Here is a 24,429-nt window from a genome sequence, read left to right on the forward strand (position 1 = left end):
CTTTGTTTGTTTTACTTTTTTATTATGAGACTTGTTTGTCTTGTTTGACCTAGCCTTGTCTCTCCACCTTTTAATACCGGAGGTGAAGTACAAGAGACTATTATTTTATTTACTTTTTGACTAAAGTTTTTCAAATTAAAATATTAGTCAATATTTTGGGATAAGACCGAACATCCCAATAAATTATGATGTCTAAAGTCAAAGCGCGTTATGCATTCCCCCTAAATAAATTATTGAATACATTTATTGCATATAAAAACTAATTGGATTTATTATAAAAAAAAAAAAAACTAATTGGATTCATTTAATTAATATATTTATTTATTCACGCACACATGTAATTTAAAATAATAAAATTAAACAAAACATATACCCGTTATTTACAAAATATAAGTACTAGACATAACAGTACAAGACAAAATACAACATCACAAGATCAAGATTAAGGTATTGAACAAATTTTGTCTTGTGCGATGATTGGTGGACAAAATGTTATTTTGGTATTGTAGACAAGTTGTGCAGATGACAAAAAGTTCTATTGTGATTCAGTAGAGGACAAGAATTTTAGTTTTTGTCCAGTCTCTTGGCCCCGAATTTGTCTAGTCACACGGACAATTTTAAAATTAAACGCAGTACAACTAAAATTATTTTATCGAATCCCTTATTTTTTAGCTGATTAAACGCGTCCCTTTATCCCTAATTATAATATGACTTAGGATCATGTAAACTATCTAACCCCTACCACAAAATAATTGTACCGAGTTTTGTCTTGTTTCGGTGTTTGTTTGTTTCGGATTGACAGATCAATTTTGATCAACTGTTATTTCATCAACGGTGCAAGTTTAGAGGAAAGTGTATTATGATCACTTTGATTTTATCGCATTATTTTTAGGCATGGGAAGCCATTTGATGTTGTTAACTTGGATGCTGTAAATTTGCTCGCAAATTCATCATCTTTTTTTAGCAGTGTTGAATTTGTGCTTGTATATCATGTACTCTATCAATTTAAGTGAATGAATTTTTTTTTTTTTTTTTGGTTACAGAATTTTTTTTATTTTAGTAAAAAAAACATAATAATTATACTACCAATATATTTAATTTAATGTAAACTGAAATTGTCAAATTGTCACATAAATAGTGATGACGGACGTATTTATTATAGTTAATTTTTTACAACAATTATATATTAAATAATGATAACATAAAATTATATTAAAACTTATTTTCTATTGAGGGGAGATTGAAACTTTATATCTCTATTATATACATAGCGAGATTCCCACAGAGCTCTCGTGCATTGTCATAGAAATTCCTTAGGTGTCATTTAATTAGAGAGATTGCTTATGTGACATTCAATTGAAAGGTTAAAAAAAAAGAATAAAAAAAAGATCATCTCAAACAAATATTTAAAGAAAAAAAAAATCTTCGTATAAAAAAAAAAAACTTCGTATCTAACTTATTTGTTGGATTGATTGTTGAATATATATATATAAATTAGTCTGTAACAAAAAAACAACAACTAAATTAACCTAATTTGAATTTGAAAAGTTTGCACAATTGAAATAAAAAATGAATGTATTGTTTAAAATTGACGGAATATAGTAGGCATCACAAAAATGTCATATTTTAAATACATCTTTACATATGGTTGATTGAAAAATTTCTAACTCTATACATTAGGAGATTCCCACGGAGCTCTCTCGTGCATTCTCAATAGAAATTGCTTAGGTGACATATTTAACACGACAAAAAGTGATCCCCATGATAAAAAATGTCTGCAGATGATAGTGAGAACTAAACATGAGAATTTTATTGATATTCGTTAAAAAATAATAAAGAATTAACTATTTTTTTGTTCATGGAGCAACTATAGATTCCTATAACAGAGACGAAAGAGGGATGAAAATAGAGAGAGTCTCAGTGGTGTAAAATGGAAAACAGAGAGCACTTCTCACACGACTATTTTTTTGTTTTGTTAAACGAAGAGAATTTAGACATCAGAGGACAACGCAGACTTTGCCACTCACACGACTATTAAAAATACACATTGACTAATTAAAATTTGAATATCGACTGCGGGGGTTAACCACATTTTCATATTTCATATTTTATCACATAATCACTTATTCAAAATTTTATTTAGCACGATGAAAAGTGACCCCCCATGATAAAATTGTAAGTAGAAGATAATGATAATTGAGCACGAAAATTTTATTGATCTTAATTAAAAAAAATTAAAAAAAATAGCATTTTATTGATGGAGACAAATATATATATATATATATATATATATATATATATATATATATATATATATATATATATATATATATATATATATATAGAGAGAGAGAGAGAGAGAGAGAGAGGGAGAGAGAGAGAAACATGAAACACTTCACAATTCACACTCCACTATTATAAATACACATTGACTAATTAAAATTTGAACTACAAGAATTTTTTGATATTTTGTGTGCATCGCACTTTCACTAGATTACATCCGGATGATGAAATTCATGGGAAACATAAAATAAATTAATATAATTTTTATTTTTTTATAATCTATAATATTTTTTATAATTCTCATTTTAAGCACTCCATAAATCTTCGTTGAAACCATTTTAAGAATGTTAACTTATCAATGAGAGTAGAGATCCATACACAGATTTTTTTCATATAATGTTCACACGAATGCTAATTTATCAACGTGAGTGAAGATCCATACATAGGGTCACTATAAAAAAGACCATATATAGTCGCGGGGATGAAGATAAGAGAAAGAATTTATCTCCTAATAATGTAGAACGAAAAGCAAAATAATAATTTTTATCTCGCTCTATCTTGTAACATCGTCAAACCTATATCATGCAAAACCTATGTTAATTTTATCGTAGAATTTTAAACCAAATTACTCAAATAATATATCAAAATAAACACATAAATAATATTAAAAAAGAAAATAATCCCGTGCATGGCACCGGCTACAATACTATTATAATATAACTAAATACTCTCTTTATTCCAAAATATAAGAGAAAATTGATCAAATAAAATTAATGTATTTATACCGGACAGAACAATAGAAAACCAATGGTGATATATTGTTTGGAATATATTTTTGTGATGATACTGTCTTAAGATATTTTGTTTTGTGCACCTGCACCCTATCGGTTCACTCCAAGTACGACACATCTATGAAATCATCGTGGCCTATCTCAAATGGACCATACCGCAATTCTTTGGGGATTACCAAACCAATATTCAAAGTTGGAACTGAACTTTACCATGTCTCCTTTAAATTTAGGTTATGTTTGAATTGATGAAAAATGATTGAATGAGATGGAGTGAAATAGAGTCAGATTTTATTATTTGGTTTTATAAAAAATGAATGAAATGCAATAGAGTATGATAAAACTAATTCCATTCAATACCACACATTCCTTCAATTTTTCATTCATTCTAATTTGTGTATTCGATGGAATTGAGTTTTTTATTATTTAATTATTACCCTTTTGTCCTCTTTTTTTCTTCCATAGTGAACTTGAGAAAATCATGAACTTGCTTCAAAACATGTTATCAGGAAGTTGTAGACAATTATATGAATGAAATTGTTTATAGAGTAAATACGTGCTAGTTGGCTTACTTCCCCAAAATGCTAGAAGCCTAGAACATCGTCACCATATTTTTACATTAAGTTATTAATTTATGGCATACATAGTGTTTTTTCCACATACTTTTACCTTCCCTTTTCTTAACTTTTGCTTCCAAATATGTATCTCCCACAAGGACCTCATTTTCTTTATTTTTCTCTACAGTAGCCACTCATGATCCTTCTTTTTTTCTCTAGGTCTAGGACCTCTTCCTCAATGATTTCCATTTCTTCAACTTTTGTACCTGAAACATTCTCCTCAACACAACCAATAAAATACACAACCAATTTTTTTTATTAATTCAAACAAGTCTTTAAATCGTTTTAGGAACATGATTTTCTCATCCTTACTTATTTTTACTCAGAGTCTCTTCATACCTTTTTCGTGGCTCATACAACGGTTCACCTTCTTTTTGTGTGGAGCTAGTAATTTGGGGGGAAACAGAGAGGGGAAATAAAAAAACAACCTTAGAAAGCAAGAGAAGAAAAAAAAAAAAAAAAGGAATATCTTTATTATAAATGAAACTAACAGAACTTATCGTTGTTTATTTTGAAAGAGGGAAAAATTGGTTTCACTGCTACAAGTTTTGTTCATCATTGATGTTGTTGCAGACTTCTAGTTTTTTTTTCTTCCTGATGGTGCAAATGATGAGAGAGATTGATCTCCACAAATGTAGAATGTTCTAGTTAGTGATGGAAAAATAATAGGATTTTTTGTTTTGTTTTTTTACTATTGGGTTGGTTTTTTGTTGATTTTTATTTTTACTATTGGGTTGGATTTTTTGTCCAACAAAACATACTGATCGATTTTAAAAAATTAAGGAGATTTTAAGGGTGTGATTATAATTAACTTTCGGTAATTTAATTTTTTAGTAAAAAAAATCAGTAAATTAGTTTTATGTTTTATGAAAATATACATCTTAAAACCCAATATGGTAATTATGCATCTAAAAGTGATTTTGGTTCAAATTGTCCAAAAAACATCAAATATTGAAAATCACTTCTATGTTAATGTATCCAAACATAAATCAATTTACATTCAACTCACTTTTAACTAAAATCAATTCTATCAGAATCAATTATGTCATAATCAATTTCTAGTCGCCGCTCAACCAAACACATACTTAATATTGGGATGGTGAAAAATCGATAAAAATCAAGTATGGGCATTGTCAAAATGTCACGGAATCCTTACAAAAGTCAAAGTGTGCAAAAATTCAAAGATACAACTTTTTGGTCTGGCTACAAGCCTGAAGCCAAATGCTACAATCGTAGCAAGCAGTTCAGAAGCTCCAGTTTTGCCCCATAAGAGCATCTCCGATAAGAGTATCATAGAGAGTTTAATAAGCTAATAATACAGTACGTTATTTTTTTTTTTTATCATTGGAGTTCCATGAAGTGACATTAAGAGTATCAAAATTGACGATACATCATCAATTTTATATTTTTTTTATTAAATCAAATTGAATAGCTTTTATATATAGATAAACATTACTGTCTGATAATTAAATGACCATTTGATTTTTTTTTACTCTACATTTGATCACATTTCATATTATTTCTATATATTACACAATTTCTATTCTTTTGTTTTTTTTTACGCTTCTATTGTTTTGTTATTAATGTATAATACTCAAAGTGGTATCATCATTGGAACAAAATATATATGAATTGCAAACCAATCGTTAGTTGGTTCAGTGGTGATTGACGTAGAACTTGGAATAAAATAAATGTTTTAGACCAATAAAATAAGGCAAAAAAACTTCGGTTTCTACAAACCAAAGTTTTTTGCAAGAGTAAAATTGGAAATTCAAGGGGTATAAAAGAAATACGGGGTGAGAAGAGAAAACATCTTATCAGAAAGACTATCGAAAGACATCTTCTAGTAATGCATTTCATCTGTGTGTACAACAATATAGGCGAGAAAACCAGACACCTTTCCGGATACATGTTTCGAAAATACATCGGGCCTAGAAATAGTTAAACCCAAAAGTTTCAAAAATACATTGGGCCTAGATATAGTTAAAACCCAAAAAAAAAAAAAAAATAGAAGGCCCAAGCCCACATCACACAATTGTGATTCTCACGGGAAAACAGCAACAAAGAAGCCGCCTCTCACAGCCACTTCTTTTCACTTCTCTCAAACCTCACTCACTCCTTCAAAGCGTTCTTTCTAAAACCCTTCTTTTTGCACTTTTCTATGCTTTTTCTTCTCTAAAAACCTACATTTTCTTCAACTTCAATTCTCTCTGGTAATCAAAAAAACCATTCTTCTCTGTTAATTCTCTTCATCCTTCGTTATAATTCGTCATATTTTTTTCATAATTTTATTCGGTTAATTTATCCTGTGAATTTTTGTGCGGAAATTACTAAGCTGATACTGGTTATTGTTTGTTTTAATCGATTTTTTGATTTGTTTAGGTTTGTTTTGTTACGTGTGAATTATTACTTTTAAGTTTTTAGTTTTAGTTTGAATTTCAATGATTACTGATATTTTTTTTATTACTATGAATATTGATTTTAATTAATTATCGTTAAAAGTGATTATTTTTTCCAATTTTATTGGTATTCTAGGGTTTAGTTGGTGTTTCTGTTGGTTTCATATTTAATCATTTGATATATGATGTTAATAGTTAGTTTTATGGTGTCAACTGTCAAGAGTTCTTTTTTTTTAGGTTTATGATGGTTTACAAACTTTTAAGTTGGTTAAATATTATTGATTTTTATTTTTGTGAGATGGGTTTCGATTGTTTGTGGATATTGTGAAATGTTTATACTAGTTATGTATTTAATATATTGATTTTGTATGTGTGTTTATAGAGGGAGAAAATGGCTGGGAAATCGAACAAGGGGAGGAACCGAAAAGGGTCACATACTGCTGCTGCTGCTCCATCCGGTGGTACAGAAGCGGCTATCCAACCTGATGTTCCCGCAAACGATCACGTGGAAGCCGTTCAAGAATCTGTTAATACTGATGCTGTGGAAGTTTCAGCAGTAGGTGAAGCAACAAGTGTGAGTTCAGAGGTGAAGGAGAATGAAACAGCAAATGAAGGGAATCAACAACCAAATCAAGGTGAATCTGGTTCGAGTACTTTTGTTTGTTTTGCATGAAATATGTTTGTTTGTGGCATATTGGCGGATTAAGACAAAACACGTGCTTAACGTCTTGGGTTGGAATGCGCTAACGGCCAAAAAAAAAGAATATGGTATTAAGGAAATGCCTGAATGTTTGGAAAAAGTATTGGTGCCAACTAATTTGCATTTATTTTCCATATAAATTATTATAAAAGTGCATACCTTATTTACGTGTATTTTTAATGGTGTTATTTTTTGGTTCGTGATGGTAATTGCGGTTTCAGAAGTTTTCGCAACCAATTTTTACCGGAATTCTGGCTATATCAGCATTTGATTTTTTGTCAATTTCGGCGATCGCAACATAATCGTGACTGTAATCATGATTTAAACCGCGATCCCAATGTTTGTCGGAAAGTTTCAAAACTGATTTCTGATGCCCAAATGTAGATTGACTACCCTTCGGGTTTGCTTGGTTGTTTGTTACTTTGAGAACACATTATAAGGTCATACTTTGCTGTAGTAGATATTAGAAGGTTCTACAACATTTGACAAAAACGAATCTCAAATTAGATGAATTGAGTGCACCTCATAGAATATTTTATTGTTACTGAACTTGTTGTATAGTAATTAAAACCTAATTTTGACAAACTCTTCTACAGCCTATTTTTTCTTTTGACGGCAGGAAATAATTTATGCTATTTGTAACCTCAATTTCACCGGCGGATAATATTCCCAACCAAAAATCTACAAAAAATAAAAAAAATATTACGAACCATAAAACTGATGATTCCAACCTCAAAAATCAAAACCAGTTATTGCGTAATTGAGTCTGTTTCAAATTTTAGAATCTTGTAAATTTTAGTCACATGCTGGCTGGGTCATTTTTGTAAATCTAGTTGGTCTTTCTTTGCTAAAGGAAATACCACTAGTAACAATATAATTTTTTATGGTAAATTAGTTCTTACCAACTTCATACGAGAGACTAAGAACCAATCCCCTATCATTAGGTGATTGTGTAGGTTTGCATATATTTTATACTATGCACACATTTTTTGATAATTTATGTACTCCAGTTGTGGTTATTAATGTCTATAAAAAGTGGAAATTTAATTTTAATTGCGATATGAAAGAGTTCCATTTCGCTTGATAGCTAATTTCTTCACATCTTGATGGTGCAGGTGATCTTCAACTATACCCGGTTTCTGTCAAAACACAAACTGGGGATAAACTTGAGCTTCAGGTGAGCCACATAATGAAGCTATTGATAAATTCACATTAAGAAACCAAGAGTGAAGAGTTTCTTAGATGATTTTGTCAGAGATCAAAATATTAACATGTATTCTTGGTGATGTAAAACTTGTTTGAATTTTGCATGTTGCATTTTGACCGTTTGAACTATTCATCATATCAAATTTACACATGTGCCATATTTTGATTATACAAGATGGAAATCATTTTCTAAGCTGTTCAATTGTTTTACAGTTGAATCCAGGAGACTCTGTGATGGATATAAGACAGTTCCTTCTTGATGCTCCAGAGACATGTTTTATTACATGCTATGACTTGCAACTTCTCACAAAGGATGGATCCGCTCATCATATGGAAGACTATAATGAAATTTCTGAGGTAGCTGATATTACTACCGGTGGTTGCTCCTTGGAAATGGTGCCTGGTAAGAATGTTTGCTTTTGCATAAGATGATGTTTAGAAATGGTGCCTGGTATTTTAATGTAATGATGTATTATAAACTGTCTTTGCAGCATTTTATGATGATAGATCTATAAGGGCTCATGTTCACCGTACAAGAGAATTGCTTTCCCTTTCTAACCTCCATGCTTCACTATCAACTTCACTTGCCCTACAGAATGAGATAACACAAAATAAAGCTGCAAATTCAGGAGGTATGCCGTATTTTTTCTATCCTCTATTGTTCTATATTAATTTTGCTGATTTGTACCTTTTTCTGAAATATTTAGTCACTAGTCTGCTTCTGCATTTGCTTAAATATTAGATACCGTAAAACCTGAGGTTCCCGAGCTTGATGGGCTTGGTTATATGGAGGACATCTCTGGTTCATTAGGTAATTTATTATCATCCCCATTGAAGGATGTTAAATGTGTAGAGAGCATAGTGTTTTCGTCATTCAATCCTCCTCCAAGCTATCGAAGGTAACTCAAGTAACACCTTCAGTTAATATTATTCCATGGCTTTGTTTAGTTTTATGTATTTGTTAAGGATGCTCTCTGGTTTGCAGGCTTGTTGGAGATTTGATTTATTTGGATGTGATAACTCTTGAGGGAAATAAATATTCTATTACGGGAAGTACAAAAATGTTTTATGTCAACTCGAGCTCGGCAAACACTCTTGATCCAAGGCCAAGTAAAGCTACTTCTGAAGCAACAACTCTTGTTGCACTCTTGCAGAAGATTAGCCCCAGGTTCAAAAAAGGTAGGAAAGTGTACTTGTAAAGTAACTGTTTCATACTTAAATTTCTCAAATTTTTACCTTGACAACGCAAACTTATGTTGCACTGTTCAATTTTGAAGCATTCCGCGAAATATTGGAGGGCAGGGCTTCCGCCCATCCTTTTGAAAACGTCCAGTCTTTGTTGCCACCTAATTCTTGGCTTGGCTTGCACCCGATTCCTGGTAAGCTCAGCCTCTGAGATTTTATGTCATCAGTATTCATGTTCAATTTTTATTTCATAATAGTTTCTGCTCCAGGATTTGGATGCTATCACTGCTTTTTTCAAATTTATTGTTAGGTTGTATATTTTCCTTTTTTGTCATTTGTAATGGTAAATTTTAATGAAAAATATATCTTTTATCAGATCTAATATTTTGATCTATTTGTAATGCTATGACCAGATAATTGTGTGACGAATAAATTTCAACAACTTTTTTGTTTATAACGAGATTTAATCAGTTTTTGAAGATTTCATCCCAAAAAATTGCTTTTTTGAATGGATCTGAAGATTTATTGTGTTGATGAAGGATAATTGAGAAAATGCAGCTGTTTTTAGTTAGTGTGATATAATTAATGCTAGCAAGAGCTTAAGATGAATGCTATAGAATTGGAAATATTGCAATCAATGAGTGAACATACAAGTGGAGATAAGATTAAGGATAAATGCATTAGAGAGAAAGTTGGAATAGTACCAATTGACTGAAAGATGGTATACATGTTACCAAGAAGGTTCAGTTGTACATGAGAAGAACACCAATAGATTTGCCACTTAATGACTATGAAGGAGACCAATAAAGACTCATACCTAAATTATTAAAAACGATCTAGATAAAAATAGCCTACTAGGTTTTCGACCAAACACAAAGCCAACCTTAGTAGTTTGGAATATTGAGACCAAAAAAGACTCATACCTAAATTATTAAAAATGATCTAGATAAAAATAGCCTACTAGGTTTTCGACCAAACACAAAGCCAACCTTGTGTCGCAGGACTGAAGCTTTGGTATGTTATCGTTGTTTTTTATGCTTGTATGTGATTTTGAAGTCAACTCCGTAGTAGTTTGGAATAATGAGTACCTTGCTGGTTTCTTATATTTGAACCTTAGGCTGGCTTGATGTATTTTGTAATATAGCTTGATGTGTTGGCAGACCACAAACGTGATGCTGCCAGGGCTGAAAATTCCTTGACTCTTCTATATGGAAGTGAGCCAATTGGCATGCAAAGAGACTGGAATGAGGAGCTGCAATCATGTCGAGAATTTTCTCATACAACTCCACAGGAGAGGTACCTTCATTTTCTCTCATAGATTGATAACTTCGGGAGTATGCGTGTTCTATAGTTAATCGAATGATAATGGCTTGGTACCCTTCATTATCCTCTTGGGTATTTCTTTACTGCAGGATCTTGCGTGATAGGGCACTTTATAAAGTGACATCAGACTTTGTTGATGCAGCCATTAATGGTGCTGTTGGAGTGATCAGTGGCTGTATTCCTCCGATAAATCCAACCGATCCAGAATGCTTTCACATGTTAGTTGTCTTAACCGATTTAATTACAGATTAAGCAATTTGTTAAATGTGTTTTTGAATCTTTATTTTCTTATATTTCTATACAGTTTTTTCTGTGTTTTGATATTTTATTGTTTTGAAGTTTTTTAAAATTGATCTATAGAGGAAGTTGCATATTACATTTTTCTTTGGGATTGGGAGGTATTGAAAATATTCTTTATCTGGCCCAACATTTTTCCTTGTGAAAAATCTGTCCATGTCTCAATGACTTGACCATTCCTAGTATGATACATTGTTTTGGCAAAAGACACCATGGTATTGTGATGTAATATCATTTTTGTGTTTAGAAATCCTTTTAGATTGTTGTTTTCAAATGTCATGCTTTGTTGGTATATATATGATATTGCTTCTTCCCAACACAAGTTTCCCTTTGAACTAGGAATGCTTTTTGACTTACACTGTAATTTTGGCAATAGGTATGTGCACAACAATATTTTCTTTAGTTTTGCTATTGATGCTGACCTTGAGAAGCTGTCAAAGAAACACGGGGATGGTAATTCAAAAACATGCTGCACAGGCACTTTGCAAAGTTCTTCTGATAAAGCTTCTTATGTTCGACCTCATGGGGACAGTCTGGTTCCCAATGGGGGCAAAACTGATGGTTCAAGTTTGGAAGATGTTAATAGCACAGAAACCACTCAAGATGTTTCTCCTGAAGCTCAGCTGGCTGAGAATGAGCAAGCAACATACGCTTCAGCAAACAATGATTTGAAGGGCACCAAGGCTTACCAGGAAGCTGATGTCCCTGGACTTTATAATCTTGCTATGGCAATAATTGACTACAGGGGTCACAGAGTGGTAGCTCAGGTGTGTAGTAAAGCACAAATTTACCTATTTCTAACTTACTATTTTTTCGTGAGTGTGGGGTCTGTTATTATACTGGTGTATGTTCAGTTGTCTAAGAAGCACATGTATGACTATGTGGTGATTTTACCTATGCTTTTCCTTTTTGGGGTAGTTTATTTGTTGGATAACATGGTATTAGAGTCTCTATGGCCAAATGGTCTTCACTCTCTAGTCATTGTTAGTTGCCACCACCATTGTGCTACTAAGAAAGTTTCATATTTGAGCAAAGTTAGCCTGTGAATTATAAGGCAAACATGCTTTTGCATAACGGTGCATCTTAGAAATGTGACATACATACCTATTCACATGTCATCACTTAAGAGCCTATGCTTTGCAATGGATCATGCCAATTAACTCAACTCAGTAGTTTATATACGTATACATATTGCCATAAAGAATTTCTGTATTTTATTTGAAGTACACACTTGTAAAACTTATTGCTGTTTAAATACATGGATCATCACTTAAGAGCTGTGTTGTTTTGACCCAAAATGACAACAATTTGGACGATTAATGCAGTTTAAATACATGGTTAATTATTCTCAATGGATGTAATTAAGTGTTGCCACTCATTAAGCATTTGCTAAAAACCATTGTTAATAGATATCATTTATATTTGAACAACCCTGAAAATCATGCATATTTTAACACAATTTAGATGGTTAATGGATATCATGTATATTTGAACAACTGAAATCTGTGTTATTGATGTCAAAATCGTGGTTTATGATGTTCATTGGATGATGAATGAATTGCAATACCTTGTTGTATTCATTAACCATTTCACCAAACATAATTAACCACCTGTTTGAACTGTGCTAATCATCCAAATTGTTGTTGAAATTTGTGTCAAAATATCATTTCTGTTATTACATCAGCATTGGCACTAAACAGCATAAATGTTCATGATGTCTTATTTGTTTTCTATTAATTAAATAATTAAATAATAAACATAGATTGGTTTCATTGTTAAAAAATAAGATTTATTATGAAGCCTTACCCTATAGAAAGTTTTATGCTAAATAGTTTAACCTGAGTGATGTGCTGGATCTTATACTTGAAATTTGACTAATTGTTTGTAACCATGAATCTTTCTTCTCAATTTGCAGAGTGTTTTGCCAGGCATTCTTCAAGGGGACAAGTCAGACTCTCTCTTGTATGGCTCTGTTGACAATGGAAAGAAAATTAGCTGGAATGAAGATTTTCATGCTAAGGTAAGGAGGGTGCGGAAGTTTAATTTAGTGATGCAATTAGATGATAGCAAGGAGAACAGAAACAGATTTCACAATACGATTACTTTATTGATAATAATTCTGGAGAATGATTCAAAACCAGAATATTACACATTGACACATTACCATAATTATAGGAAATAATACCGAATAACAAGACACAAATACACAACCAATTCGAGAGTTTGGCTCTCTCCCTCCCTCCCTCCCAATTGTCTAACACTCACAACTTCAGGATAATCAGAACTCTGTTCTGTTTCCCTTCTTATTCTACACATAACTGCCTCTTTTTTTCTTTTTTTTTGTAACTGCTCCTAAACACAGTAATTGTTATTGACAACATTTATCATGCATTACTTAGTAATAACTGCTGCTCCTAAACACAGTAATTGTTATTGAAAACATTTATCATGCATTACTTAGTAATAACTGCTGCTCCTAAACACAGTAGCCGTTACTGACGGCATTTAACATGCATTATTCGTGCCCTTCCTCTAATAAACATTCTTCATACAAGGTCTAACATTAGATTTGAATTTTATTCCCTGTGGGTAACATTAAAAGATATTTGCTGTGGGCGACATGAAAAGATAAACATATTTGCTGCTAATAAACATTGTTCATACGAGGTGTCTAACATTAGATTTGAATTTTATTCCCTGTGGGTGACAATTAAAAGATATTTTCTGTCGGCGACATGAAAAGATAAACCTATTTGCTGCAATAGGGTAAATATGTATGTTTTGGCTGCATTATTTGTATATATTGCGACTATACATTATTTTTAGCTGTGTTCTCTATCAGATTGATTTTTTTTTTTTTGTATCTCGTCTAAGCTTTCCTTATGTTAGGTGTCGGAAGCTGCCAAACGTCTTCATCTGAAGGAACATTCAGTCCTTGATGGATCTGGAAATGTTTTCAAATTAGCTGCACCAGTGGAATGCAAGGGGATTGTTGGTGGTGATGACCGGTACTTATTTTGTTTTGTTACATTTTATAGTGTGTAGTTTATTGATGTCCTCTTGGTAGATTTTCCAGGGCCGTTGTAGGAAAGCATTTATTGAACGTTGGTCATATATTAGATTCTTTTTGAACTCCACTCTTGCTTTTTTTTTTGTATGTTATTTTTTTTCCTTCCAAATATAAGGTATTTAACACTAATAGATTCAAAGTTAGCAATGACTTGTATCATGTTGCATTACCCAAGTTTTTAGTGTATTACAACTTGCATTTTTGTTATATAATGAAACTAAATGAATGAAACAAAGACTTGAAAATGACCCCCTGATTAATTATCTGAAAATGGAGCATACTGTACACAGATTGAAGCCACACTGCCTTATTTAGAACACTTAGAAAGGTGAAGATTAAGGGTATGTTTGGTACCAACAAGGGGAGGGGAAGACAAAATTTTAGTGAAGGCAAAGGTTAACTTAGTCAACATCTCTAACAGTCTATAAACACATCTTCTCTACCCCTCCAAATCCTCCCAATACTTGACGGGAGCTAAAATTGACTTAGAATAGAATTTGATCCCATCCTTTCAAAAATTAAACCAAACAACTACATTTTAAAATACTCCATGTTTTTGCTCCATTCCTTAATCTCACATTCTGATTGTGGCCTGTATCTTCTCTGGGATTACCTACATATTGGGTTTCTTCCCTATCTATAAACTATTGTGCTAGTGCTGTGCACTGATGCTCTACTTGTTAGGCCCCTCGATGATATTGGGCCTCATGAGGGGCTGGTCCACAACACACCACCTGGACGTAAGGTGTGGAGAGTATATTCTCGCTGAGGAAAGCAAGGAGAGAAGGGGGAGTGATCCTTAAATGAGCTGGCAGCTTCTAGAAGAGAGAGTATCTTTTCTTTTTTGATTATGTTGTAATAAATGGAGTGAGATTTCATTTGGAGATCATCTGGGAATATTCCAATTGTTTGTTAGAGAATGGAGAGCTTTAGCTCTTAGCCCTGTGGCAGTAGTATTACCTTTTTCCTCTTTAATTTCCCTTTCAGTTATCATGAATAGTACTCAAATTCTCTCTTCATTTCATTGTTTACTTGATTACTGTTAGTTTGCGATTCTGGTCCCTAACACAACTCTTTCTGTAACACGATCAGGCATTATCTTCTTGATTTGTTGAGGGTAACTCCCCGTGATGCCAACTATAGTGGACCTGGTTCTCGATTTTGTATCTTGAGACCAGAACTAATTAATGCCTTTGTCCAGGTATGTATTCTATGCCAGTGTTCACAATATTATGGATTTTCTCCGATATTCCATTTTACACAGCCGGCTCTTTGTTCGAATAGGTCCAAGCAACTGAGGCATCAAAGCCTAAGGAAATCATTTCTCAAGGGGCAGAAAACTTGTCCACTGATTCTCAAAATGTCACTGATGCAGACAAGCCAGTAAGTATTATAAGAATAACTTATGCTTGTACTTTACTCAGTTTCAAATATATGAAAGATTTTTTGTATCACATCTCAAATACATCCTCTGAAGCAAAATCACTTTTGGCCTGAAGTGTGGACAATGAAGCATTTATTCAAGATATTCTGTTCCTTGTTCAATTATTTTTGTGTTGTTGGTTATAATGGCTTTCTTAGCATTATTTTTTTTTTCTGTTGCCTCGGAAAAAAAAATGCTTGTGCTATTGTGATCTGATTAGTTGTCTTGTTGAGCAACCAAAGTCAGCTGGTAAGAATATTGTATTTTCTGCAGGATTTAGCAAAGGAAGAAAAAATCGAGGATGTCAAAGAACTTGCATCTGCAGCTAATGAAGCTACTGGTAGTAAGGATGATATTGTTTTCAATCCAAATGTTTTCACTGAATTCAAACTGGCTGGGAGTCCAGAGGTATTTTTTAATCTCCTTTTGCAGTTACCTATGTATCTTTCATTTCAATGTCTTTATTATGTAATGTTGTATTTTCCCATTATTTCCCCATGATGCGTATTGCATGAGTATGAGTGTATTTTCTGCTTGAAAACATCATGAAACCTCTTATAGTAAACTTACATGGCTCTGTTTGATTATATTCACTAGGACATAGCAGCTGATGAAGATAACGTGAGAAAAGTTAGCCAATATCTTACTGATGTTGTACTTCCGAAGTTTGTACAAGACCTATGCACACTAGAAGTTTCACCTATGGATGGCCAGACATTAACAGAAGCACTTCACGCTCATGGAATTAATGTTCGCTATATTGGCAAGGTAATCGACTGTGTTTCTTGGTTGACCTGCTTCAAGTAGTTATTTCCTTTGATAGCTGGTCAACTGAATTGTGTGCCATTTTATTTATTGATTTACTTGATATAGCTTTACTCGTTTTGATAAATACTTATATTAATTCTGATATTCCCTTATTTTTGTGAAGGTGGCTGGGGGGACTAAACATCTACCTCATCTGTGGGATCTTTGTAATAATGAGATTGTTGTCAGATCAGCAAAGCATGTTATCAAGGTGACAGAAACTATCTTGAGCATTTCATTTTCCTCTGTTTTCCCGCTACCATTAAGTAATTTGCATGTGGGAACTTGAGCACTCAGAAGAATAATGACGGAAGTATCAAATGCATAGTGGTCTTGTATAATAGGAATGGGAGTTTTGTGTCTTTATTTTTATTTTTGGAGTGCACTCACATATAATTTTATCTTTTTGACGATTACAACTTAAATCTTCATTTACTTGAGGTTTCTATTACAATTTGTTAGCTATATAATGAATTTTTAAATACTAATATCTAGATGTTTTATAATGTTTAATTGCACGGAAGTATATTTTATCATGTTTTTAATTAGTAATCTATGGCGAACCTTTCAATTGATGATATGTAGATGAGTCTTTGATTCATTATTTGAATCTTCATTTGCGATGCTTGATTTGCATAAATTGTGAGGGTAGGAGAGTTTAATCTGCCATTCCTTGTCTGAAGCTCCAAACTTTTCCAAAAAAATTTTTTGTGATCAGAAAATTTTGTTAGCTTTTAGTAGTTTGTTGCCAAAGGTAGTCATTTCTAAATTGTTTAATTTTTGTCTTTACCAAATGTGCTTATCCCTTGATTCATGGTTTGACTAATAAATGGTTTGTTTTTAACTTAAATTGTTTACTCAATAAATGCCTTGTTTTGCTTCATTGATTTAAATATTACCTGAGTATGAGAAACGTGATTTTATATGGTATAGATAGTTTAGGTGTTACTTTTGTTTTTAATCATGAGGGATTCCTATCATGTTTCCCTGGTTATGTATATATAAATTCATTTTATACAGACTTAAGCTATTTTCTGAGATTACCATTCTACTTGGTCATCTTGCATGAGAATTATATGATGTTTACATTTGTCTTCTGATATGGGTGCAAAATCATGTGCTGTTTGCAGGACTTGTTGAGAGACACGGAGGATCATGATCTTGCAGCGGCAATATCACATTTCTTGAACTGCCTATTTGGAAGTTGTCAAGCTTTTGGCGGAAAATTAATTACTAATCTCACACAGTCCAAAACTCATAAAAAGGCATGTCCAGTATGGTTGAAAATAAAGTTAACTGCAACTTATATTTCCCAATTAGTTAGTTCATGTTTGCCGTGATCCAGTGCATCATTTGCTTTCCTGTAAAACTTTATAAGCCTTAAAGTTCCCGATAATGAGTTTATAATCCTAGCTCTTCAATTTACAGGAACATGCAGGGCATCGGTCTCCAGGAAAGAATTCGAAGGGACATGTGCGATGGAATGGCAGGGCATCTTTAAGAAAGACTCAACCTTCATATATGAATATGAGCTCTGACACTCTTTGGTCTGAGATTCAAGAATTTGCGACGGTCAAATATGAGGTATCAACTATTGCGTAACTTGAACATATGATATTAACAGGGACACCGATTGAACCCACCCCAAAGAGAACAGAAGATACACAAAATTGCATTCTTTTATTTAAGAAAGCTTTGCCTGATAAATTTGACCTAGGGTAGAAGATGAAGTACCCTTGCCCTCTCCGACCAGAAATTGTAAATCCTTCCTTGTCTTCTTCCCACTATTGGTATTCTAATCTAATATAACCAACATTCTAACTATTTTGAACTGATACAATTAGTTGCACACAATTAGTTTGTCGTGGAGTCCTTTTTTCCTTGCTTGCTTATTCCTCCTAGTATACACCCACAATTACAGATCTTCTATCAGACACCAAGTTTAGGTGTTTATAATCTGTTTAAATTTGTTTGACAGTATTTTGTATTTACATACTATTATTTAACTGTTTTAGTTGAATGAGGGGCTTGGCTGTGCAGTTGTCATTTTGAAGATTGCACTAGATTTATATTATTTGTTAAGTTCTAATATATTAATAATGTTAACATAAATTCCGTTTAGCTACATTGAAATTAGATGATGATGTTCTTCTGTGTTTGTATTTTTGTATATTCTGTAACCCTTTTTCTATACACGTGAATTTGTTGCAGTTTGAGCTACCAGAGGATGCAAGGTCGCGTATTAAGAAAATTTCTGTTCTTCGTAATCTCTGTCTGAAGGTAGGCGCGTCATGATCATTTGTAGTTTAGTCAATTCATATTTGAATTAGTTTGGTGGTGTAAATAGTTTTCAGACTTTTCATGGCAAGACTTTCGTAATATATTTTAATAATTCCAATAGCATAAAGGTATTTTCAACTGTGATCTTTTTGATCACGTGCAATGATTTTCACCATAACCTAGTATTTCTTGATGCATTTCCGAAAAGATATGTTACTGTCCTTTCCATTTTATGTTATGAAAATAGTATTGATTTTTTTTATTTTTTATTTTTTTATTTACAATACCTCAGCAAATGTTATTATGAATAGTGGTTTTTTTTTTTTTTTTTAAGCGTTTTTAAGAATATAGTTAGGTTGCAGTATAACTTGTTAAGTTTTTATAGTACCTTTTACCTTTTGCAGTATAACCTAGTATTTTTCGACTGACACATTCAATTCAATTTTGTTGCTTTTAAATTAGTGTTAGTGCCATACCTTGACAATGTTTGTTTTTCAGGTTGGTATAACCTTAGCAGCACGTAAATATGATCTTAGTTCTTCAACACCATTCCAAACTTCAGATGTATTTGATCTCCGTCCGGTAGTCAAGCATTCAGTTCCTTCATGTTCTGAAGCCAAGGAACTTGTGGAAACTGGAAAACTGCAATTGGCTGAGGTTTTTACTATGCTTTATATTTCTTTTTTACTGTAAAATGGATGATTTATACAAAGTCAAAAGAAGTGGACTAGTAGTGGGTGGTTCGGGTAGGTTTTAGCATGTCACTGTCAGTTATCAGGACAGACCTCTTTGAAATGTATAAGAATGGAGTGATACATTTATGTATTGTTCAAATTGGTGGTTAGCATATTTTGCATTATTTCGGAATTTTTTTGGATGAAGTGTTTAGGCTAACCAAAAATATTTCAATACTACCCGGCCATTTTCTTAGGGTTGCACCCTAGTGAATTAATTGTGCTTCCTAAGATGGCACTTACAAATGTGTTAAATACTATACTATCAAATAAATTAAAAAAATTATGGACATTGGTAAATGATTTTTTTTTGTGTGCATGTTTTTACTGACAGAACACGCTAATGTACAAGTTTTGTTTCACGCAGGGCATGCTCAGTGAAGCCTATGCTTTATTTTCAGAGGCATTTTCCATTTTACAACAGGCATGAAATTCAGTATTATTTATGTTCTCATGGATGAATTGCTTGTGCGTAAAATAATTATTTTTGTTAAATAACCTGCAGGTTACTGGTCCCATGCATCGGGAGGTCGCTAATTGTTCTCGGTATGTCAATAGTTATTTCTATCATGTTGTTACATTATCTTAAATGTTTTTCTAGTTTAATCACAGTTTTTCGATCATCTGCAATTCTGATTGGCATGCTAGTTTAGACCTGGGATACATCAACTTTGCCTTCACAAGATTCATGGCCAACATTTATGTCTTTTGCTATTATGTGTTGTGAATTTCAGGTATCTTGCAATGGTTTTGTATCATGCTGGAGATATGGCTGGTGCTATTATGCAACAACATAAGGAGCTAATTATAAATGAACGTTGTCTTGGTCTAGATCATCCTGACACTGCTCACAGGCATCTTCTATTCTATTCATCTTCTTTGTTCATCTGCATAATATCTTGGGGTCATATTATTCTATATTCTTTTTCCTTTTTGCATAGCTGTTGTAGTTATGTTGAGCCAAATTGGTATGTTACTCTGGCCAACAAAACAAAATTGGGAAACCAAGATGTGTAAAACTGGAGTCAAGATCCTCTCCAGTTTTTGGTTTCTCCATTTTTGCCATTACTAAAGTTTAGGGAATATAATTGCAATGATGACATTTGGTGGGCCCAATAATTCACTATATATTATAAAACTCTTCAAAACTATAGTAATGGAGAGAAAAAATGGAGGATCCTATAACTCCTAAAACTGGAATATCAAAAGACAGTGTCGAGTGTCAACCATTCAATCTGGTTCAGCTTTTATTTTTGGGGAACCTTTTTGACTTTTTGGCTTTTATGGTTTTTCTTTTTTCATTGATGATTGTTGTTACTTGTTTGCTTATTTTTTAATAATACTATTGGTTGTTTGATCATTTTATTGTATGTTATAGAAATTTGTTCATGCTACATATTTCAGTTTGTCCAAAATAGACGCACACAAACATACACACACCCACACTCACACATGTATATCAATATTCATAAATGTACATGTATGTACAAAACATGGTTCTGCCCAGTTGGGTTTTGGTTCAAAGACGTCTCCAGTTTTCAAATATCTGTGGCTATGCTGTTAAAATATTTGGTCTAGAACATTTTGTGATCCATGTTATTGTTGGTGCAGCTATGGAAATATGGCTCTGTTCTACCATGGACTCAACCAGACAGAACTCGCCCTTCGCCATATGTCTCGTGCTTTGCTTTTGTTAAGTTTGTCATCAGGGCCAGATCATCCTGATGTTGCAGCAACTTACATAAATGTTGCAATGATGTATCAAGATATAGGAAAGATGAACACAGCTCTTCGCTATCTGCAAGAAGCTTTGAAGAAAAATGAAAGGCTTCTTGGCGAGGAACATATTCAAACAGCTGTTTGTTATCATGCACTCGCCATTGCATTTAATTGTATGGGTGCCTACAAGCTTTCTCACCAGGTATATGTAGTGAGATAATGGGTTTTTAGTAGTAACAGTGGGTGGTTTACTGATTTTGACATTTGGCGTTGCAGCATGAGAAGAAAACATATGATATACTTGTCAAACAGCTTGGTGAAGATGATTCTAGGACCCGGGACTCGCAAAACTGGATGAACACATTTAAGATGCGGGAGTTACAGGTATCTGCACTAGGCTCACGAGTTATACATTCCCAAATGGAATCCATCAATTTATTTGCAGTAATTAACTAGTTTCTCAAGAATGACAGTTAAATTAAAGACTAGTACATTAATTAGGGGAATTGGACACTAGAGGAAGAGAGAGATGAAGTGTTTTTGCATGCGTGTTGTGTAAGAGGGAGAGAAAGTGATTCTTGATAATGGCAATAAATTCCTTGAGATCATTTTTTTATATGGGTGGTAGGAGGAAGCAAATTAGTTTTTTTTTTTGGGGGGGGGGGGAGGTTGGCTCTAGTTTGGTGGTGTGTGATGTCGTGCAAGAGGTGGTGGAGAGAGATCATTGGAAATGCAATAAACCGTTGAGGTTATTTGTTGTAGATGTCTGGGTTCACAGTTGATTCAAAGGGAGAGGAATTAGTTTGGGATTTGCCTGCAGGTTTAGTTACCTGGCGTAGTTAGTTTCAATTAACATATTAGCAAATTCCAAACATTTTACACATTTTTTCTGTGGTTTTGTTTTATTTGCAAGTTCTGGGACTATGAATGACCGAGTAAAATCTTGCACTTAACTTGTATTATCTTACATTTCACTACTTGTTTTGTTTTGGCAGATGAATGCTCAGAAGCAAAAAGGTCAAACTCTGAATGCAGCTTCAGCTCAAAAGGCTATTGATATCTTGAAAGTACGCTAAACAGCTTTGATTTATCATCTGACAATTATAAAGCCAATACTGCATACTCAATAGATTTAGCTGATTTCTTGGTCAATATTTCTCTACTATTTCGTTGGTTGGTTAGTCATATAGCATGACTTAGTGACCTTTCATATTCAACACATATCCATTCTATTCCAACACTCCAGAGATTGGCAATCCCAATCTCTAGGTTTTACCTTAAAATTTAATTTCCTTCAAGAAAAGGCTTTTACAAAAGCTTCGTGAGAGGAATGCATTTTGTTTTTCTGTCGGTTTCCTGAATGATAATGAGTCTACACTTTTTTCTCATTTCTCGGTAATATTTCTGACCAAGGATTTTATATAATGGCAGGCTAATCCTGATTTGATACATGCATTCCAAGCTGCTGCAGTTGCTGGGGGATCTGGAAGTTCAGGTGCAGCTGCTAACAAATCCCTCAATGCTGCAATGATGGGTGAAGCAGCTCTCCCCAGAGGAAGGGGAATTGATGAAAGGGCTGCACGAGCAGCTGCAGAAGCCAGGAAGAAGGCTGCAGCAAGGGGCCTCTTGGTACGTCCCCATGGTGTACCCGTACAAGCTGTTCCTCCCCTTACACAACTTTTGAATATCATAAATTCGGGTACGACTCCAGATGCTGCAGACAATGGGAATGCAGATGGAGCAACGAAGGATGAAGGTGTATCGAAGAAGCAAGTAAATGGAGCGAATAACGAAGCAAATGGCCCTCCTTCAAGTGATTCAACGGATGCTGAAAAAACTGTGGTGCCTGAGCAAGAGCAAGAACAGGCCCCAGTTGGACTTGGCAAGGGGTTGTCATCATTGGATATTAAGAAACAAAAATCAAAACCTCATGAATTCTTCAAAACCAAAGGGGCTTGAAATTTTGAACATTAAGGTTCTCGGCTCCTCGGCTTTCGAAGAGTGTGCTGAACAGCGGTTAATTATTTTTTCCTGTTCTTTTCCAATAGATTTTGGTAGGTTTAGAAAGCCTGCTTCAGTGCTAATGAGTACAAACAATAATTTGATTTTTTTATTTTCTTCGGATAAATTTTTAGTGAACTATAAATTTTGGGATATAGGGTTAATAAACGTTGATTTTGACATGAACCCTTGTATTTGCAACAAGTTTAATTGCCAATTGAATTGAGGCAAATTAAATGCACGATACAATTTGTAGAATATCTTGAAACATCTTTCATATTGCACTATTTTTTTTTTTTAATAAAGTGGTGGCTATTCTTTCAATGAATTTCTTAATAATACGAATCTAAGATTTTCAATAGTAGCTGATTTTCAGTATATTTGCTTTTCTTCATTTCATTGGTTTTTCATGTAACTTCAAATGAATTAGAGGACTAAGCATCTTTTGTTTAAATATTTCATGCATGAGTTGTGTGAGACCTTAGAAGGCACGTCTGAAACAAATGCATTAAGTTTGTGAGATGACATATATGTTCTCTTTCTACAATGAGTTTGTGACAATTAGTGCTTTTTATGTTTGTTCTAAGTTATAGGTCTTGTCTTAATAACATGCATACGTTAAAAGATATGTTTGATAATATATTATAATTTTTTTAAAAATATTTAGAAGCTGCTTTTTTCTTAATGGAGCTTTTAATAATTGTTGTTTGACCTAGCTTCTTAGTTCTAAGAACAAAGAAGATGAAAAAAAAAGCTAGGTCAAATGGTACCTAAGGAAGAAATTCCAAAAGCACCTGAATTGTCAAAGTTTGAACTACCAAAGCTTAATGTCCCTGAATTGCCAAAATCTGAGGTACCCAAAGTCCCTGAATTACCTAAAGTCCCCAAGTTGCAAAAACCCGAGCTACCTAAAGCTTATGAGTTGCTCTTAATTTTTAACAAAATTCAAAGAACACATTAGAGAACGCATTTAAAACCGTTGCGTGTTATGGCTATTTCATGGAAGTGTTGCGTTTGCTCTCAAACACGACAATGTTTAAGCTTAACAGCAACGGTTTAAAACAGTTGCCGATTCTTGAAACGGAAAAAAGAAGAAGCCAGAACTGAACGCTACCTTGGGGATGACGCGTCCTTCCTGTGGATGCTAATTTGGGGATGGCGCGTCCTTCCTGTGGACGAAGCACTAGGGCATTTCGGTGTTTTTTCCCTTAGGTAGGGTGTTTTGGTGTTTTTTTGCTTTTCAAATATGTTTTTTCACGTAATGTCCAATGATTACAAATTGATACGAGTTGTCGTAACCAACAATTTCCCCCTTCCTTCTTTTCATGTCACCCTTTAACGTCTCTTTACCTTTATCATAACAGTTAATGTGAGAGAATATTATTTCTTAATTCTCTGAATTTTCCATCATTGGCCAACTTGTCTCTTACCGGCTTTATGTTTTGTGTTAACGATGATGGCCGCGTCGATCCATTTTTGACATTAAACATTTAAACAGATTGAATAGTTTGAACATTAACGATTGTATATGTAGTGGTAACTAATGTCTCTGCATATTGAGTGTCACACTTGCCAATTTAACAATAAAAGATTGGAT

General features: G+C 33.3%; 1 protein-coding gene across 1 annotated transcript; it reads left to right on the forward strand.

The window, feature by feature from the left end:
- The first annotated feature begins 5,727 nt into the window (after positions 1-5,727).
- On the forward strand, positions 5,728-23,160 carry LOC123917539 (clustered mitochondria protein). The gene is made up of 29 exons (XM_045969288.1): positions 5,728-5,901; positions 6,470-6,722; positions 7,903-7,964; positions 8,207-8,396; positions 8,485-8,625; positions 8,736-8,892; positions 8,979-9,172; positions 9,271-9,372; positions 10,339-10,474; positions 10,591-10,719; positions 11,175-11,565; positions 12,714-12,818; positions 13,688-13,806; positions 14,961-15,069; positions 15,153-15,251; positions 15,565-15,699; positions 15,889-16,059; positions 16,223-16,309; positions 17,229-17,363; positions 17,527-17,682; positions 18,310-18,378; positions 18,877-19,035; positions 19,480-19,536; positions 19,618-19,658; positions 19,847-19,966; positions 20,724-21,033; positions 21,108-21,215; positions 21,827-21,898; positions 22,263-23,160. Exons 2-29 carry the CDS (start codon positions 6,479-6,481, stop codon positions 22,788-22,790), a joined length of 4,326 nt encoding a protein of 1,441 aa, XP_045825244.1. The 5' UTR covers positions 5,728-5,901; positions 6,470-6,478; the 3' UTR covers positions 22,791-23,160.
- Positions 23,161-24,429: the final 1,269 nt, after the last annotated feature.

The sequence above is a fragment of the Trifolium pratense genome, linkage group LG3, assembly GCF_020283565.1.
Source record: "Trifolium pratense cultivar HEN17-A07 linkage group LG3, ARS_RC_1.1, whole genome shotgun sequence".
Taxonomy (NCBI): Eukaryota; Viridiplantae; Streptophyta; class Magnoliopsida; order Fabales; family Fabaceae; genus Trifolium; species Trifolium pratense.

Bases quoted from the DNA above. Each gene is read 5' to 3' on its own strand.
- LOC123917539 (XM_045969288.1), top strand. From the start codon at position 6,479: ATGGCTGGGAAATCGAACAAGGGGAGGAACCGAAAAGGGTCACATACT. The intron at 11,566-12,713 runs GTGTGTAGTAAA...CTCAATTTGCAG, and splicing joins GTCACAGAGTGGTAGCTCAG to AGTGTTTTGCCAGGCATTCT. The intron at 13,807-14,960 runs GTACTTATTTTG...TAACACGATCAG, and splicing joins ATTGTTGGTGGTGATGACCG to GCATTATCTTCTTGATTTGT.